The sequence below is a fragment of the Bactrocera dorsalis genome, chromosome 5 (assembly GCF_023373825.1).
Source record: "Bactrocera dorsalis isolate Fly_Bdor chromosome 5, ASM2337382v1, whole genome shotgun sequence".
Lineage (NCBI taxonomy): Eukaryota > Metazoa > Arthropoda > Insecta > Diptera > Tephritidae > Bactrocera > Bactrocera dorsalis.
In genome coordinates, this window is record NC_064307.1 from 19,154,212 (window position 1) to 19,173,033 (window position 18,822).

At 34.5% G+C, this 18,822-nt stretch overlaps 1 protein-coding gene across 15 annotated transcripts in view; it reads left to right on the forward strand.

Annotated features, from left to right (window-relative positions):
• The window catches only part of LOC105225153 (potassium voltage-gated channel protein Shab), a 212,328-nt gene that overhangs the window by 114,959 nt on the left and 78,547 nt on the right, over nucleotides 1-18,822 (forward strand). For all 15 annotated transcript variants that reach the window (XM_049458611.1, XM_049458608.1, XM_049458604.1 and 12 more), the window contains 2 exons: nucleotides 7,377-7,883; nucleotides 9,254-10,745. In XM_049458611.1, the coding sequence (XP_049314568.1) occupies nucleotides 9,264-10,745 (1,482 nt within the window). In that variant the 5' untranslated portion in view covers nucleotides 7,377-7,883; nucleotides 9,254-9,263. The remainder of the gene's footprint in view (nucleotides 1-7,376; nucleotides 7,884-9,253; nucleotides 10,746-18,822) is intronic.

Below are 18,822 nucleotides of genomic sequence, written 5' to 3' on the forward strand. Positions count from 1 at the left end.
TCGGTAACTTGTTGTCTTTTGACTTTTTGCTTCTGACCCCAATGGCACTGGCTAGTGATCAAGTGTACTTTGAGCTTCAAACGTCGCACGACCTTATCATTATTTCCTTTTGAATCTATCTGTCAAGCAGTCAATAAGGTGTTCCATTTCTTTGGTTTTCAAAGCACATAAAAAAAAACTCAGTTGAAATCCATCCAATACTTCTCTACAAAAGTCTTCATATCTTTCTCAATCACGTTTTATTTGTCGGCGCAGATTCTTGATTTTTCTTCGCCAATTTTCAATATTGCCGCAATTTTTTTCGTGTCTGAGTGAATGGATCGAAAATGTAGGTTTTTGTCTTCGATTTCGGAACGTTACAAGCAGCTTATCTTTCATATTTGATGCCTTTGCCAGATCGATCGAATCTTTTTGAAGAAACAACCTGAGTGAATGAGTTGGAGATAGAATATCACAAAGGCAAAAAATACCAATTATAAATACAAATTTGTACACGGCTGCGATAAGAACCGTTACTTTTCCCGCTGTTTTCTTATTTTGCCAGATACTAATTTTTCTATGTTGGAAAACTTGAAGAATAAACAGAGGAGAATATATCAATTGAATAAATCACAGTTGAAGCTTGAATGCAGCATCTTCTTTATCAAGCCGCGTGGCTTCAAATTTAACACTTTCAGTCACGGTTCTGATTGATTTATTAACAACATAATCTGCATACGTTGCTACACTTTTGTAACTTCAATGGTTTCTTAGCATTATTTATTATATTCAAAAAATGGAGACAGTCTTAATTTTGTTTCTGAAATAAAATGGCAACTTTCTTGATTATAATTAATTTACTTTATATTTTTTCAGGGATTTTTTCGTATTGTATGTAATTTCCCAATATGGTAGATTATGAGATTTTTAGTTCTGGTGCACTCAAGTGCAATTTGTTGAAATTTTTTGTCTCCAAAGCAAATGAATTTATAAATTTTAAGAAGTGATATTCTCATGAACAATTTCCACTCCAAAAAAAAATATTGTAATAACTGTTTTTCGTGACAACATTCCATTATAAGTTATCCACATTTAAAAGTATGCGTCAAATTTACTATGTGCATATAGTACACCATGTCGTATGAGCAACACAAAATATAAATCGCTTGTGTGAATGCTCAGGTCATTTGACGGAAATATACTACTGTGATCAAATTGAAAGGTAAATTTTGCACATTTCGTCTCCTTCAAAATAACTCCCTCCCACTGCAATACACTCATACCAAAACAAATTTATCAGTCATCATAACACTTGGAAAAATCATCTATCGTGGCCAATCAACGTCTTCGTCGATTCAGCTTTTATATCCACAAAAGGGTGTCCTTGGAGTAGTCATGTGAATTTGCTGAATATCCAGAAGTTACACGAAGGTAAATCCCGGTGGTTGCGGCACGATATTAGCTGAAATGCCGCGAAATGATCACGGAATAACCAATCCAGTATGAGATGACGCATTATCACACTTCTTTGTTCAAATAAATTCAGACATAGTAAAAATCGAAGAATTCACTTTTAGCGCCTCTCCAAAATAGATTTTGTTCTGTCGGTTTGTATAGTAGCTGTGTATTGTTTGTGATCGGAGCTGAACAATTAAACTCTGATATTATTGCGATTCTTTTGGAAATACTCTATGATAAATTTCGAGACGGTACCTTGTCAAATTAAAAAAGTTTTCCATAGATGAACTTGATTCTGATCCTTCAGTGAGGTTCAGATCAACATGCTGATAATTTATATATATGTATATATGTATAGACTTTATGGGGTTTCCGACGCTTCCTTCTGAATGTTTACAAACTTCATGGCAAAAAACAGGGTATAGTTCAGAGTATAAAAATCAAAACAACTTGCTAAATTAATGGATAGCCCAATTACCTATACATATGGAATGACAAATGGTATATATTTGCTTATTGAATATTCTATGATGTTGGAAAATATATTATATGACTTCGGAGTTTTTACAATAATTTTTAGAATCACGGTCTTGTTTGGATCATATTCTATATACATATATGTTCACAGTAGACCACGATACTCTAACGCATTTCTTATAACAAATTTATAGATTTCAAAATATGTAGTGAATATATAATGAAAACAAAAACTCTTTCAAAAATTCTCTTCCAAATGTCGCGAGAAAATTGTGGATAGAGGTTATAAAGAAACATGACTTGATTACGCTGACCATTTTCTAAACAATAATTCACCAAGGAAACCTGCAGTTGCACAAAATGGTATACAACATTTTCTAATTAAAATCCAACAGAAATTAATCAATTATTTTTACCGTCTGAACAAATAATGTCTTTACGTCTACTCCAGTATATATCCATATACTAAAGCAATATTGATGTTGCCATGAACTAACTAAAAACTAACTGAAACCAAACTTAGGCCATTAAAGACAAGCAGAGCTAAGAGCCATGACAAGTGCGCTTCACCGACGCTTACGCCGATTTACCAATAACACGTGGGCCAGCAACAACAGCAAATCGAATTTCTCAAAATTTCTCTACTTGAAAATGCCAAGATGCAATAACTATGAAAATTCAAATGAAATGGCTTATTGTCCAACGGAAATCTAACTGTGCTTTTGCTATTATTGTTGTTACGTTTATTAGTGTTATTCTTAAATAGGTAATACAAACTGTCTAGGTGCTTTCAGCCTGATTGACGTTGGCACTGCCAGTCAAGTAGGTTGATTGGCTGCTTACTATGGCTTCGACGAAGAACATTCAAAATTATTGACCAAAAGCTTAAAATATTTATGTACAAGTATTGGTAGTATATACATACATACATAATATACACGTGTACATAGTACCAGTGCACACTTGAGACTGTAGATAAGAGTGAAGGTCGCCTGTGGTTAATCGCAGCTATAATTTGCCAAAGCCATAACAATCACAGCTTGAAAAGTGCTTGAGAGATTGTTCGATAATAATAATAATAGACACTGAAGAGGGGTGGAGTGTTTGGAGAGTCTGTCAGTGGTTTGAGGCATCGCACAAACAATAATAATAATGAAAAGAACAATGTTACAGCGAAAACTTGGACGCTACTGAGCTTAAATTACCAGCATATATTTGTTGTTACATTCATAGTTACAAACGAATTGTAGTGATTTTTAGTTATTAAAGTGGGATATAGAATTAGTACAATATTTTTATACCCTGAGCAAGTCCCGTAGTTCAAATATATTTGTATATACACGAACTACTCACTCAGTTTCTGAGATATTGGTCTGAAACTTTACACATGACCTTTTTTCTCGAATAAATTGCTCATTTGTCGGATTCACTGATATCGGCTTACTATAGAATATAGCTGCCATACAAACTGGTCTTTTAAAATCAAGTCCTTGTATGGAAAACTTTTTTATTTATCAAGATATTTTAACGAAATTTTCGTTGGATTATTTTCAAAGCCAGCGCCATAATATTCGAGGAATTTGTTCAGATCAGAGCACTATAGCACACAGCTGCCGTACAAACTCGCTATCAAAATCAAGTGCTTGTATGGAAAACTTTAATATTTAAAAAGATATCTTCATGAAATTTTATATAAATTATGGTTCAAGTTAACTCTGTAATCTGTAAAGAATTTTTTGTGATCAAAGCACTATATCAAATAGCTGTCACACAAACAGAATAATCAGTTTCAAGTCCTTGTATGGAAAACTTTTTTATTTCAAGAGCTATCTTTACGAAATTTTCCATGAATTATTTTCCAAAGCAGCGCTATAATATTTGCGGAATTTTTTAAGATCAGAGAACTATAACATATAGCTGTCATACAAACTGACCGATCAAAGTCAAGTCCTTGTATGGACTACTTTTTCATTTGACAAGATATCTTCAGGAAATTCGGTATAAAGCAATATCCAAGGCAGCTCTACAATCTTGCAATATATTGTTCGGATCGGCCTAATATAGCATATACATAGCTGTCATATAAACTGACCGACCAAAATAATGTCCTTGTATGAAAAACTTTTTTATTTCACAATATTTCTCGATTTTTTAAAACGTTTAACCCTAAATTCGCCCTTAGAGTTTAATCTATTTATGACCGTTGGTTCATGAGCAGGTATTTTGTAGTTTTGTAAAGGAATTTTCGCGCTTCAATGAGCTTAAATTTTTGTATATGTACAACAACAGACTGTATATGTTAGCGCTGGCAAGAATTATTGTTTGCAGTTATGTTAACCTTGTGAATTTGTAAATGAGTAGTCGTAAATACAAATAGCTTTGCTCCATTTTGTAACGGAAGTGCAACGCCCAATTGTTAGTTTCGTGTTGTTTCCGTTCATTGTCGTTACTCACCACCAGGCCACCAGGCGACCAGGCTTGGCGAGCAAAACATTGTTATTACTTAGCCGGCATTGTACACAGTTATAAATGAGCGTCCAGCCCAAATCACACCTAAGCTGTCAGTTTACAACACACAGCCACACGCACTTACACAGGCGCATACTTGTACACTGTATTTGCATATATGTCTCTAAGTGAGTGTGTGCGTCAAATCATGTCTATTCGCCCATGGATTCGTGTACAGGTTGTGCATTTAGCTTACATTTTAGCTTGATTACCAACATATTTTAGCAGTTTACAGTTTTCCTTAACCTTTGACGGACTTCGTTGGCTTATCATTTTGCGACTGACAATGTTTCTGAGAAGCTTAGCACGATTGCACTGCAACATTTTACCTTAAAAACATTTGCATATGCTATTTTATTAAGCGCACTCATGGCATCAGCTATTCTGTTGGACTAAGCAAATATTGTCTGCATATATGTATTATTTCAGCATGCCAGTAGGAAAAATTAAAAATAAAATTTTTCGCTATGAAAAATATATATTTATTTTTTTGTTTAAACTAAATTTATTTACATTTATTTTTTCTTATTTAAAGTAAATTTGGCAAATTTTATAAAACAAAAATATTTTTAAAAAATTCAAAAATTTCCTGCATGGCACTTGAGAAAGCGCACTGGTCAGTTACTGCCACTAAAAGATTGCACAAAATCGTACGCTGCACTCACACTTGCATAGTTAGGAAGTGAATTTTATATTTGAGCGCACGTATGCAAATGCATTTGCTTATAAATATTTAAGAACTCAGCAGTTTTTTGCTGATTTCACAAATTTTTCGGAAGTTGCATAGCTTCGAGATTTATATAAATATATACTTATTATGTATATACACAGGATGCCGAATTCAGACTAATTTTGCAATCACAGATGTGCTTAAAGCTGTGTGTTTGTGTAGTTTCTACTCCTATGACGAATTATTCAAATAAAATATTACTCATACGCAGTGGTATCCATTTAGTTGCATTTCTAATATACTGATGATTGACTACCGATTCTTAAATCTAAATAGAAAATTAAATTTGTATGCAAATATTAATAGTATTAGGTCAATATAAGAGACCTCATCTTTTCTGCCTCCCCTTTAATAACATCCAAGCTTTCCATAGTGTGGGCCATATAAAATTTTAAATTTCGAAGATAGGGCGTAAACGATTGAGTGTAGAGTTTGCTGTATGGCACGTAGCGCCATCCTGCTGGAACCAAATGTTGTCGAAGTCGTCCTCTTCAATTTGCTTGAAGAAAAATTTGGTTAACATTGCGCGATATCGCTCACCATTGATGGTTACCGTTCCTTCTTCATTTTCGAAGAAAAATGGGCCGATGCACTGGCTTCTCGACGATCACGTGCGGGTTTTCTGTGCCCCAAATGCGACAATTCTTCTTGTTAACGTAACCATCGAGGCCCACTCATTAAATGCCATAACTTTCTACAATGTAGCTGCCAGATGATTGACCCGGCCACGTGAGAATATCCAGAAAGTGTACATTCAAGTAAAAAGTCAATTAGATATGTTTCTGTAACAAATGCTGTAGTCTAATAAAATACTTTGGTTTCTATACTAGGTTAGGTTATGTTAATCTGGTAGGCCAATAAGCCACGCAAAGACCAGTTTGATCATTTACAATACTAGATTGAGTTCAGTTGCTGAGTCCAAGATGAGTAGTCATCATTTAGGATACCTGCGGTTAACTCGAATTTTAAGAGACTCTGCGGCCTCTGCCAATGCGTTTTCCTTGGTGCCGTGCTCTAGACATTTCCTGCAGTCTTCTCGTTCAATCAGCCTCCTCCTGCGGACGTCTGTCCCCACAAGACCAGTTAGTAATCAGTCTCTTCTATCGAGTGCCAAAGGAATTTTGTGTACTTCCGTTTTACACATGACTTTTGTAGTTTTGCTCTCAAGTAGCTCGTTCCATCGGGTTTTGATTTTACCATGGTTCTGTCCAGATCGTCGTATAGACAATCCCAATGTTGATCACGTTTTTGGATGTTAACCGTACACCATTCTTAGCCACTTCGTTCACTATTTCATCACTCTCGAAGCCTTTGTGGCCTGACACCCAACTGGCCTACTTCTCAAGATACTTCTGGCCGATATGCGATAAAGGTTACTGCCTTGATTGCTGCTTAGCTGTCTACGTAGATGTTGACTGAAATTGCCTGCAGGTGCATTAGAGGCTAGCTCCGTGAAAGACCTCAGCTTGAAATATACTGCAGTGGACAGTATAGTCCTGCATACTTTTACGCCAGCCATCTTTTTCTATGTTTGTTCTATCTTTGAAACTTCTATCCCAATTTGTGTTTGCCCATCCGCTTCACAAATTCCATATAACAACTTATTTGTGATCGACCGGTTTGTATATCAGCTATATGTTATTGTGGTAAGTTCTAAACAATTTTTCCGGAGATTGTATCGTTGTTAATAACAATAATATAAGCACTTAATTCCGCTAGTTTAGTTTAATTGGCAGCCCTATGCTGTAGAGTAGCGATATCAGCGGTGCTGACAAATAAGCCGATTTTTGAGAGAAAAGGACGTAGCGAAAATTTCAGATCGATACCTAAAATGCTGCGGAGCTAGTACTCGTATATACAGACAGAAGAACATGTCTAAATTAGACCAGTTCGTCATATTAGGCGAGTTTTATTTGATCACCACTTTGAGCTAGTAGCCAAACTATGAGTAGTAGTTAAATAAATTCCATTTGTTATTAAAATGAATAAGATTATCTCGCATTCAAATAAATGTCACAGTTGACATAAGTCTAATATTTATTTGGTGTTCTAATCGAGTACTATAAAAGTGACATAAAATCACCATAAAATTCCAAAAACATATAAATAAGCACATGCTACAAATATATATGTAAATATATTCCCACCAACAAAAACCACAACATTTCATTAAAAAGCGTGATCCAATATTTATCTATACAATTTATTCACCTCTTTTTTTCAGATACACCTACATATATAATCGCTAGCATACATACACCCCGATATATGGATATGTATATATTGATTTGAATGTCATCATTAAGTGCTATCCACATTGATAAGCTGCCAAAAATTATAATACGCTCCGTTGTGATAAATAAATGCGAGAAGCGCGAAGGCGGTTTAGTATGAATAGTTGACTGACAGCGCATTCAACGGACAGACACATCTACATACACACACATAGATACGAGTACGAGTAGAAGTTAGAGGAACTCAATAAGCTGTGATTAAAGGAACAAAAGACATGAGGAGTGGCCGCTGCTCAACACAAATAAGTAGTTGCAAAGTGGATAATACCGTTATTACACCTGTGTATTTGGGTGTTGGAAACGCATTTGAATTGGGATCCTAAACAGTTGCAAATATACAATTTGCATCAATTTTGTAGCTGCAGACTTAGCGAAGTGAGAAAATTCATTCATTTGAAATTGTGAGACTATAATAACAAAATTGATGCAATGTAGCGGTAAGTTTACTTTGCTTGAATTTATTATTGATTTCTTGACTGTGTATATTTCCTTTGTGAGAAAATATTATCTACATATAGTTCTACTCTTAGGTTTAATCCTTATACCGAGATATACGAGGTATGACAATTATGTAATGAGACTGATTCCATAAAAACTGAATATTTGAAAATTATTCAACAACTCTGTCATCCCCTTCAAAGTAGTCCCCTTGGGCAGCTATACCACGAGTCTAGCGCGTTTTCCATACTTCGTAACATTTCTGGAACGCTTCGACCGGTCACAGGTTTACCACAAGCACGGCAATAAAATTAGTCTCATTACTTAATTGTCAAACCGTAATTCTACTCTTAGGCTTAATACTTATTCCAAGATATATGCTTTAATATATGCGTGTGTGCAAATCAGCGACAAGTCGAATAACTTCGCTTTTATACTGATTGTGGCCTACGGAGTGAATGGCATCGGTGATGGAATTTCTCCGCCGCCACGAATCCCACACCGAATTTGCGCTCCTTTATATGGCCACTGTAAAAAATGCCACAAGGACCTGCTCGCCACATTCCTTGTCCCATCCATCGCATTTCTTGGACAGCGGTTTTCTTCTTTTCATTGGAAGGGTTTCTTCCGTGGCGAGTTCCTTACCCAGCGCCCGACCCTGAGTTTGCCCCTTTCACTTTAGCTCGCCTTCAAACGGATATTTTTTGGCTACCCAGAGAATACTTGGCCTAAGACGGGAAGTCGTGAGCTGCTTGAGCCATATGTAAAATAATCGTTTCTGATCACTCTAAAGTGAATGGCAATCAGAGAACTTTCCTCAGACTTTCCTCACTTGTGTGAACTTCTACACATGGCTCATCCTCCTCCATTTGTAAAGACATCTTCTAAAATAAAAAAGTTTTACATGCAAGGATTAATCAGTTTGTATGGAAGCTATAGCAAATAGTGATCCTTTGTCGTCCGTTCTGAGAAGTATGCAGCTTCTTGGGTAGAATAGAGCATATGCAAAATTCAGATCGATATCTGGAAAACTGAGAGACTAGTTCGCACATAATGAGGCAAATAGACAGATGGCTAAGACGACTCAGAATCTTGATCATTTATATATACAAGTGGAATAGTTTCTTGTGCACTCGAGATTTCTTAACGCTCTGTTCCGGCTTATCAACCTAGACTCTAGCTGAACGCAACGAGTCCTTGCTTCCTCAAATTAACTCATCTTAAGCTCGCATTACTTTAGAAAATCGCTTTCGAATTTGTACGTTCTGTGAAATGAGGCACTATTCCCCAGACAATCGCTCCCGAATACCATATTTAGATAACCATCAAATGGGAACTTTATAACTATAATTCTATTATTTCCTTACAGTGGCGGACTTATGGTCGGCGAACGCGATAGAGACCGTGATACGGTACGCTGGGAAACGGGTGATGCAACACCGCCCCAATTTAATAATGGAGGTATGCAAATGGTCGGACAATTGCATGGTGGACAGGCTGCTAGCCAACAACAACAACAGCAACAGCAAAAATCGCAACAGTCTCAACGTGATCTACAGCTACAACAACAACAACAATTGCAATTGCAGCAGCAGCAACAGCAACAACAATTATTGCAACAGCAACAACAACAGCAGACCAGCAACTGGATTGAAGCCGAAACGCTTGGACGCAACCCGGCAACTGGATCGACCGGTGCCATTGGCAACATCGGTCACATCCAAGCGCAAGGTTACGGCATCGGTGTCGGCATCGGAATCGACGTCACACACGAACCGAGCGACAACAACGATAATCAAGCCTACTACGATCCAAGCGGTAATGTCGATTGGGGCCGAGCGATGGGAACCGGTGGAGCTAGTTCATTTGGTTGCGGCACTGGAGCTGTCCCAGCAACTGGCAATCTTGCTTATAACAATGACACAGCTGCTGCTGCGGCAGCCGCCATCAATATCAGTCAACGCAATCTCAACAATATCGCCGCCGGCGGGGGCGGCGGCGGAGGCGGAGGTGGCGGCAGCATTGGAAACCTGGACTATGCTGATGGCGGCAGCATTACTGGCGCATCCGCCACAACCACGCACACTGCCGGCGGTCCTATGGGCAATGGCGGTATCGGCGGTGTCGGCGGCATGGTCGGCGCTGGTAGTCAAAATATCGTCGGCATTAGCGGTGCCAGCACCGGTGCTGGCAGTACCGGCGCTGTTGGCAAAGAAGTACGATATGCACCATTCCCGATACCATCACCGACACATTCGAATCCGACAACTTCCCATCTGCACGGCAGCATGGGTGCGGGCGCATTGCAACGCGCACATTCCAGATCCATGTCCTCCATACCGCCACCCGAACCCTTTATGATAGCGCAATCGAAACAAATGAATAGTCGCGTCTCCATCAATGTTGGCGGCGTTAAGCATGAGGTGCTCTGGCGTACGCTCGAACGACTGCCGCACACACGTTTAGGACGTCTACGTGAATGTACTACACACGAAGCGATCATTGAGCTATGCGATGATTATTCAATCGTCGACAACGAGTACTTCTTCGATCGGCATCCGAAAAGTTTTAGTTCCATATTAAATTTCTATCGCACTGGCAAATTGCACATCGTCGACGAGATGTGCGTACTGGCATTTAGTGATGATCTCGAGTACTGGGGAGTTGATGAGCTGTATCTGGAGTCCTGCTGTCAGCACAAGTACCATCAGCGCAAAGAGAACGTACACGAGGAAATGCGCAAAGAGGCTGAGTCGTTGCGTCAACGCGACGAAGAGGAGTTCGGCGAAGGCAAATGCGCCGAATATCAAAAGTACTTGTGGGAGCTACTCGAGAAACCGAACACCAGCTTCGCGGCGCGGGTAAGTTAAAAAGCTCTGGTAACAACGCCAACTTTTTCAACCATATATATTTACATATATCTATATATTGAAACCTACGTATGTATATCTCTTCTGGCCAAATAATAACCGAATAATATTTAACTACAACTTTAGTAAGTCCCTTTTGGAAGCGAAAATGTTTTTGTTGTTGTCAGTAAATTTCTTATATTCTATTATTTGTATTTCTTATTGCTATTTTCTCAATATTTTATTAAGTTTATTTCTTATTTAATTGTGTTTTGTTCGTTAAGTTTCTCATTCTTTGAATTCTCTTGGGTTTCACATAACTTTTAAGCAAATTCATGGCATTAATTTTTTTAAGTACTTAACATTAACTATATATTCACATATATACATATTCATAAGTCACACTCTTAAGCGATAAGGTTATTTGAGGTTTAGCTTAAAATTATGATCGATATATGAAATTGGTTCACACTTGTTAGGTTTATTGAAGGGTCTAAGTGGTATTATAAATAAATTCATATGGGATTAAATACAGAGTACATATTTGAGCGTCTAAAAATCGGGTTTCAAAACTTTAAGCTTAAAGTTCTGTGCCACATAGAAGAAGCTACCGAACCAGTAGAGAAAATACGGTAGTCACTAAACCTAATACAAGTATGTAATGAAATTTTCGAAAGGGCTGAGAGACTGCGCAGGGCTAAGTGGAACACCTTAAGAAGATGCTGGATCGCCAATATCATGTGCTAGAGTCTTGAAGAAAAGCGTTTTTACCAACACGGTCTCAAAAGGACTGCAGAACGGTTGTTGGCCTAATGACTGGTCACAACCAATCATCACATGCGAGCCGGTTGGACATAAGTAATGACGACACTTTCAGAAAATGTAGGGAAAAGAGAGGAACGCCTCCTTTGCTTCTTCAAAGGGAAGAGAGTTTCTGGCACATCTGCTTTGCTTCTGCTGGAACACTATCTTTGCTTCTGTCCATCATTAGCTAGAACTCCTCTTATCTAGCAGTTTCGCAATTCAAGGGACTACTTGAAGTATCAAAATAAGGTATCAAGTCGCTCTTAAAGTGCGCAAAAACCGTTGACGTCCTATTGACAACGAATACTGCACCTCAAATTAAACTAAGCCTCCAAATGACATTATAAGCAGCAGTAGGTCAATGTAACAGCTTTCCAGTATAACTTAGACTATGCTAAACTGTAACCATGCTCTTACGTGGGAAACTGTGAAGGTGATCAGCATATAAGATAAGATAAATAGACGAGAATTGTACCGGGACCTTAGGTCAAATCTGCTCTTTAGTAAATCACAAAGACCCAGCATATTGATGAAGTCCAGTGTGAGGCGATGCCATTCCTATTTGGAAACATGGACCCAAGGGCCTTTACTTGTATTTTGTGTCTGCAGACTGCTATCTCGTCAGTTAGCAGTTGTTCTGGAGTTTCAGGCTCCCTGTCGCAGAACCGGCAATAACCCTCTTTAGCAACTTGTCCTTTTCCCTTACGGAACAGCTTCTTTATGGTATGAGGGCAACTCCGATAAAAGGTTCAGGTCATACGATGTTAGTGGATGCTACGAAGGGAGCTCATCAGCCAGTTCATTCGGCTGTACCTTTCAGCATGTAAGGAGAAGTGAAGAAGTTCTTAAGATTAAATACATTTGCATGTGGTATACTGTATTATTCAGAGCTCCAATATAACACTTGTTTCAGCAAGTTTTCCTTAGTTTTAGGGTTCCTAACTGATCAGTGTTTATTACTTATCTATGAAGCATGTCTGCTAATGCTTCCAAAGGCAAAAAGATGAATATATCTGCAAGAAAGCCAAGCTTTTCGGCACTTATCTTCTTAACTGTCCCACTTTGGTGAAATTTAGATTAAAAGCATTGAGTTTCATACACTCAGTCATCCATTGGAACTTTTTTATGTCAGATACCATAAACCTCAGCAGATTTGTGATGTGCTGAAGACGCCTCTTCCCATTACGAATAATAAGATTCCGTGACGTTGTTTCGGCAAGGTTTCTCTAATCTTGGCGTTTCTCACTAATGTGACTACTAATCATTCAAAGTGAATAATGGTATAAGAAAATATATTTGAAAGAAGACGAGTTATTTTGACACTTCCCTCTTGACTGTCCCGCTTTCATGAAGCTAATTTTAAGACACCTTGGTCTCATGCCTTTTGAAATCAAAATCAATTTCCTACGCAGGTTTTTAAAGTTTTAGGAATCTAAACGATCTTGTTAGCTAATTTCCAAATCAAATTCAGTTTCTAGAATCAGCCTTAACACCTAACATAACCATCTAATTTGAACCATTGTTTGTTGGTTTTGGTATTTCTTTTTCCTTCTTCTGCTTTCTAAATGTCTAAATGATTAAGTGGCAATACTTACGGTACTTAAAGCTCCTTTTCATAAAGTGCCAGATGATGTTAGGTTAACTACAGAAAACTCTCTGTAAGAGAAGCTGATCAAAGAACTCGTTTATTGTGGAAAATTTTCAAAGAAAAGTAACAGATAGATAGACGTGGATTGCACCGCAACTATTGTGACCTCCATTGCAAGAGATAATAATATCGAAATATTACAAATAATAATTAAGCTCTATATCAAAACAAAAGGCTCGTTAAAAATACCTAAATCTGTATACCCAAAAACTTATCTCCATATTGTAAAGAAGCTGACTTTCTGAGCCTCATAAAAGAAAAGTAAGAGATAATAAGGTCAAACAAATGAGCTTCTTAGGGATAATAAGGTCAAACGATATTTCGAAAAGTAAAAAAGCTCTATATTATTACAAAAAGCTCACAAAATCCACTTAAGCTTGTATTTTCTATAAAAGCTCAAACCAATATTTTGTTTAGAGTTACTTTCTGAGCAACATATAATACAGGTCAGTTATTTCAATGAAAAGTATTAAATTTCGAACCAAATAATACAACTTAGCGCTTTAATAAACCTTAAATAGCTTGAAAATCTTCAATTTTACTTCATTAAAACCGAAAGAAATCAAAAACCAACAAATTAATCTTATCGCTTGAGACATTAAAAACCCACAATGAACGCTGTAAATTACTGCCTCAGTCATCACAGTCAAATAGTCAATCACTTTTATCACTTATTTTACTATTATACGCTGCTTTATGACTACAAAAACAACAAAAAAGTAGTACAAACAACTACAAATAAGTATTCCATGTTTAAGAACGCATTGGACAAGATATACATACATACATACAATACATGCCTACATGTTGAAATTGATGTTTCTCGGCTTTGTTGTGTTTGTTGTGCGATAAATATGGCAAAACCATTATATAAGTTACTTTTACTATAAAAAAAAACAAAAAAAAAACAATAGCTAAACTATCGATTTGTTAACTTCTTATTGTCATACTCTTCTAACTATCCATGCTGCAAGATAATTGCCACCGTTTTGAAAATTGGCAAAACTCGCAAAAATGCGCGCTGTAAATAAATGCAAAATGTTTTTTTATAAATATTTAACTATATGAATATACATATACTATAATTGCAAGTACCGTTTTAATGGCCGCTTACATTTCCATTACGAATTTTCAACGTTTAATGTTAGTGACGTAAGAGTTGTAGGGTGTCAAGCATACATACATACATGCGTACGTACGTTAGCATATGCGTTGCCATATCTTTTTGAAATGATGTTCGATATGTGTGTTTCGTTGTTGTTGTGTTTTTACAACGCCAGCCATTTTTTAAATACATATATACCATATATATACATATATAACTAAGAGTGTCGTTTACGCGTTGCTTCTGAACTGCTGCTTCATTTGCATTACCGGCTGGAGCGTTTTGCGAAATGGCCATGAGTACGTAATAAATATCTACTTATATATAAATATATATGTGTATGTGTTATTTTAAAGTCCTCTTTTGATACATATATAAAGTTTCTAACTGTTTGAATATACAAACCTTGCGTTATTTTTAATGTGCTTCAAGTTTTCCCACACACACATTTCTAAATAATTTGCATATTCTTACTTTTGAACCAACGCAGTGAGGTATTCTCTGCAAAACATTACCGTTAGAGCGCGAAATGTTATTTTAACGATCGGTATTTGCATATAAGGAATTATATACGAACTTTTCTTACCTAATTGCTGCAATAAATGTTGCTTTTGAGCCAAACACCTAAGATCCATTTGTTCTAAACGAACGGCAGCTAACAAGCCTGGAAACCCGCCGCTTAAGAAATTCTCAGTTCTGAACCTACAACTGTACATATGATTTTTCATCATCGTAATTTTGCGTATTTTCTGTGTTTTATTTTATTTCTCTCAATAAATGTTCTCAATTATTTTTATATTTATTTTTATTTATTTTAAGTTTTATTATTTCAGAGAAACGTATGTCTTCACAAAAGTCTATTTAAAAACAAAAATCTTCTTAAAAACAAAATTCAAAACTTATTTTTCCTTTCAAAATTTCTAAAAAAAAATGCTTACAAATATATATCAAAGAATTTTGTTTTACAGAAATCTATAAAAAAAATTTAATAACCACTTTTCGAAAAAAAAAATTCATAAAAAAATTTGTTTTCAAAAATCTATAAAAAGTTTGCTACATAAATATATTTAAAAATTTGTATCTCCTTTTGACAAAAAATAAACTTAAAAATTTGTATGAAAATATTTTAAAAAATTGTAAATTTTTTTACACAAGTTTTAAAAATTAAAAAATTAATTTCAAAAATCTATAAGAAATTATATCACAACAGTCTAATATTAAAAAAAAAATATTATCCACTTTAAAAAAAATTTAAAATTTTTATTAAAATATTTTAAAAAATACTAATTTTTTTTTTTTAAATTCGTAAAATTTTTTTTTTTTCAAATTTTGTTAAAAAATTATTTTCAAAAACTTTTTAGAAGTTTTTTTAGAAAAATACATCTAAAAAATTAATTATATTTATGTATTTTAGTACAAAATATGAAAAAAAAATCTTAACCACTTTTCAAAGAAAACTTAATAAATTCTTTTTTAAAAGTCGATACGAAATTTTTGTCAAACAAGAAAAAAAATTATTGTCCATTTTGCGAAAAAATACTATTTAACTTTTTTATAAAATTATTTCAAAATATATTAAATTTTTTAACAAAATCTACAAATAACTTTTCAAAAACCAAAAAACTTATTACAAATTTTTATTAAACAAAAAAATTAATAAAAAAAGTTATTATCAAAATTAAAAATTAAATTTTTTGTTCAAAGTTGATACAAATGTTTTGATGACAGAAATCTCTAAAATTTAAAAAAGCATTATCTACTTTTCAACATAAAAATTTTAAATTTTTCATTAAAATAATTTTAAAGATATTAAAATAAATTAAATTTATTAGTAATTTTGATAAAAAACTTACTTTTAAAAAAATTTCCTCACAAATTTGCTAGAGAAATTCATAAAAAAAATGGTTACCACATTTCCAAAAAAAAGTATTTAAATTTTTTAGATACTTACTTTTCGACAAAATTTTTTTATTAAAATTTTTAAAAAAAATATTTAAATTTTTTTCTAAAAAATCTTAAGCAAACATTTTTTCAAAAATTTTAAGAAATTTTGTTAAAAAAAATTCTTTTCGAAAATTTTTAGAAATTTTGTTAGAAAATTCATAAAAAAATTGATAACCACTTTTCCAAAAAAATATTTTAATTATAAATTATAAATATTATGAATTATAAATATTTTTTTTTACAAAAATACTTCTTACAAAAATTTTTAGGTAAAACTTTTTTATTAAAATCTGTAAAAATTATTTTTTTAACCACTTTTCCAAAACAAAAATATTTTTCAAATTATTATTATCATTTATGAGTCTTTAAAGTACTTCTTTTTCTAGGCCGCAAAATTCGTAAACTGTGTACTTTTAATTTTTGTTTTTCACTAGTCAGCCAAGAGATGCAATGTGGAACAATATCGAAATATTGTCAATGTTGTACTAATAGCTAGAAATTGAACAACTAATATATATATATTGAATTTTTACTAATTACTTTTCTATTAATCCAATTGTACACACAGCACGTGCGATAAACGTTCAAGTGTTGATGCTTTGCAAAAACATAAAAGCTAATAAAATATCTTACTAATAAATATATATGAAATAAAAAAAAAAATACGAACCAATAACCATGTTTGGGAATGGGCAATAAGCGATATGACCAGGCGGCAGGTGTGCTGTAGAAATCCTCGAAATAAATTTTTACACACAAGAACTCTGGGGAGAAGTGGCCAAATACGTGTTGTAATACATTTCCGCTTTATATTTATATTTATAATAATGCTAGCCAAAATAAGCCAATAAACCAACCAATCAACCACCAACCAACCAACCATGCTTTGCTTGAGTCCACCCGACCATCCAACGACCATTTGTAAATAGAAAAACAGTTAATGTATTACATATGTACGCCTATAGGTTCTCCATACATTTTAGGTATAACTTCTCAACCATGCGCTCTCAATACATATGTAAATAACTGTCTCCTCTCGCTTCGTCAAACATTTTACTCAAGCGCTTCAAGCAAACCACCGTCTGCAGCCAGAGCTTAGTATTTTCATTTTTATTTTGATTTTCATTTATTTTGCAAAAAGCGGAAATAATTACAACACATTTGGGGACATCTCTGACAATTTTTCACACTTTCTATACATTTTTATTTGATTTTTATGTTTTTACTAAATAAATGTTTTTCTTTGTTTTAATTTTTTGAATATATTTAGTTAAATGTTTTTTAATTTTCTTTCAAAACAAATTAAGTACTTTCGAAGTAAATGGTGTTTAAATTGGTGTAGATCGTGGTAGTCGTAAAAGATAAGTAAATAAGTGTTTCGTACATTATATACTTCATATATGTGTTACATAAGTGTGTCATATGACAGCTCAAATGTAGAAAAATTGTTAGTTTTTGACTTATAAAGAACTTTGTTATATATTTATCATATATGTATGAGCAATAAATATAACTGTTTAAGCTTTCAACGATGTTGCTCGAGGCTTTCCGACTACAAAAAATGGTGTTTCGTTGGTAGTATACTTCATCAAAAACTTTTGAAGCTTCAAGTTCTGCGTAGAGATTATATTTTGTAAGGTATTTTAGCAAATATCTATTTTCGATCGATTTCAAGTGCTACTGAGAACCCAACATTTCGAAAAAGCAATTTTATGTGGACGAGATCACAGTTTAGACGGTGGAGCCGAAACCCCAAGCTTCACTTTTATTCTCTATTGAAGTCATTTTTGTATATCGAAAATATATATCATGACCTATGGATAAGTTCTCCAATAACAGTTTTTGGATTATTAAATAATTCTTGGGGACTTCCATAGTCTATCACACAAACTTCAATTCCATCATCTTCTTAAATGATTTGCATATATCCAAAAACATATCTTATGAAATATCTTCTTGAATAAATTCTGCAGTAATAGTTCTTGGATAATATCATTCCATAAATAGTGTCTAGTATCAAAAGTAGCATTTGATATATAGATAACTCTATTCTCAAAAATAAATTTATAGAAAACCTGGAAGCATTTTGTAGAAAACTGTACAGACACAAGACCAAAATAGCGTGGATTGGTTTTACAAGACTAAAACAAACTTTTCATACTTTCTCTTTGAAACAATATGGTGAGTCGAAGCCTTTAAACGAACCAATCTTTAGATCGCACAAAGTTTCCGAAGCTCAATTTAAGGAATATTAAGGAAAAATTGGCGCTAGAACGACATTGTTGCAAAAGATGAAACAAACGAGCATACAGCTCTAATAAAGCTACCGAACCGAATCTCTAAACGAGGCAATAACCAGATCATACTAAGTTTCGTTGGCTCAATATACAGAATAATAGGGAAATATTAACACTAGATCGATATTGTTGTAAACAACGAAACAAACGAGCTTAAAGCTCTAATAAAGCTGCCGAGCACTCGGCCGAAAGCTCTGTAAGATTTTTTTTCTTATAAATATCTTCGGCATTGTTGTAAAAGATAAAACAAAGGAGCTTAAAGCTCTAATAAAGCTGCGGAGCACTCGAACG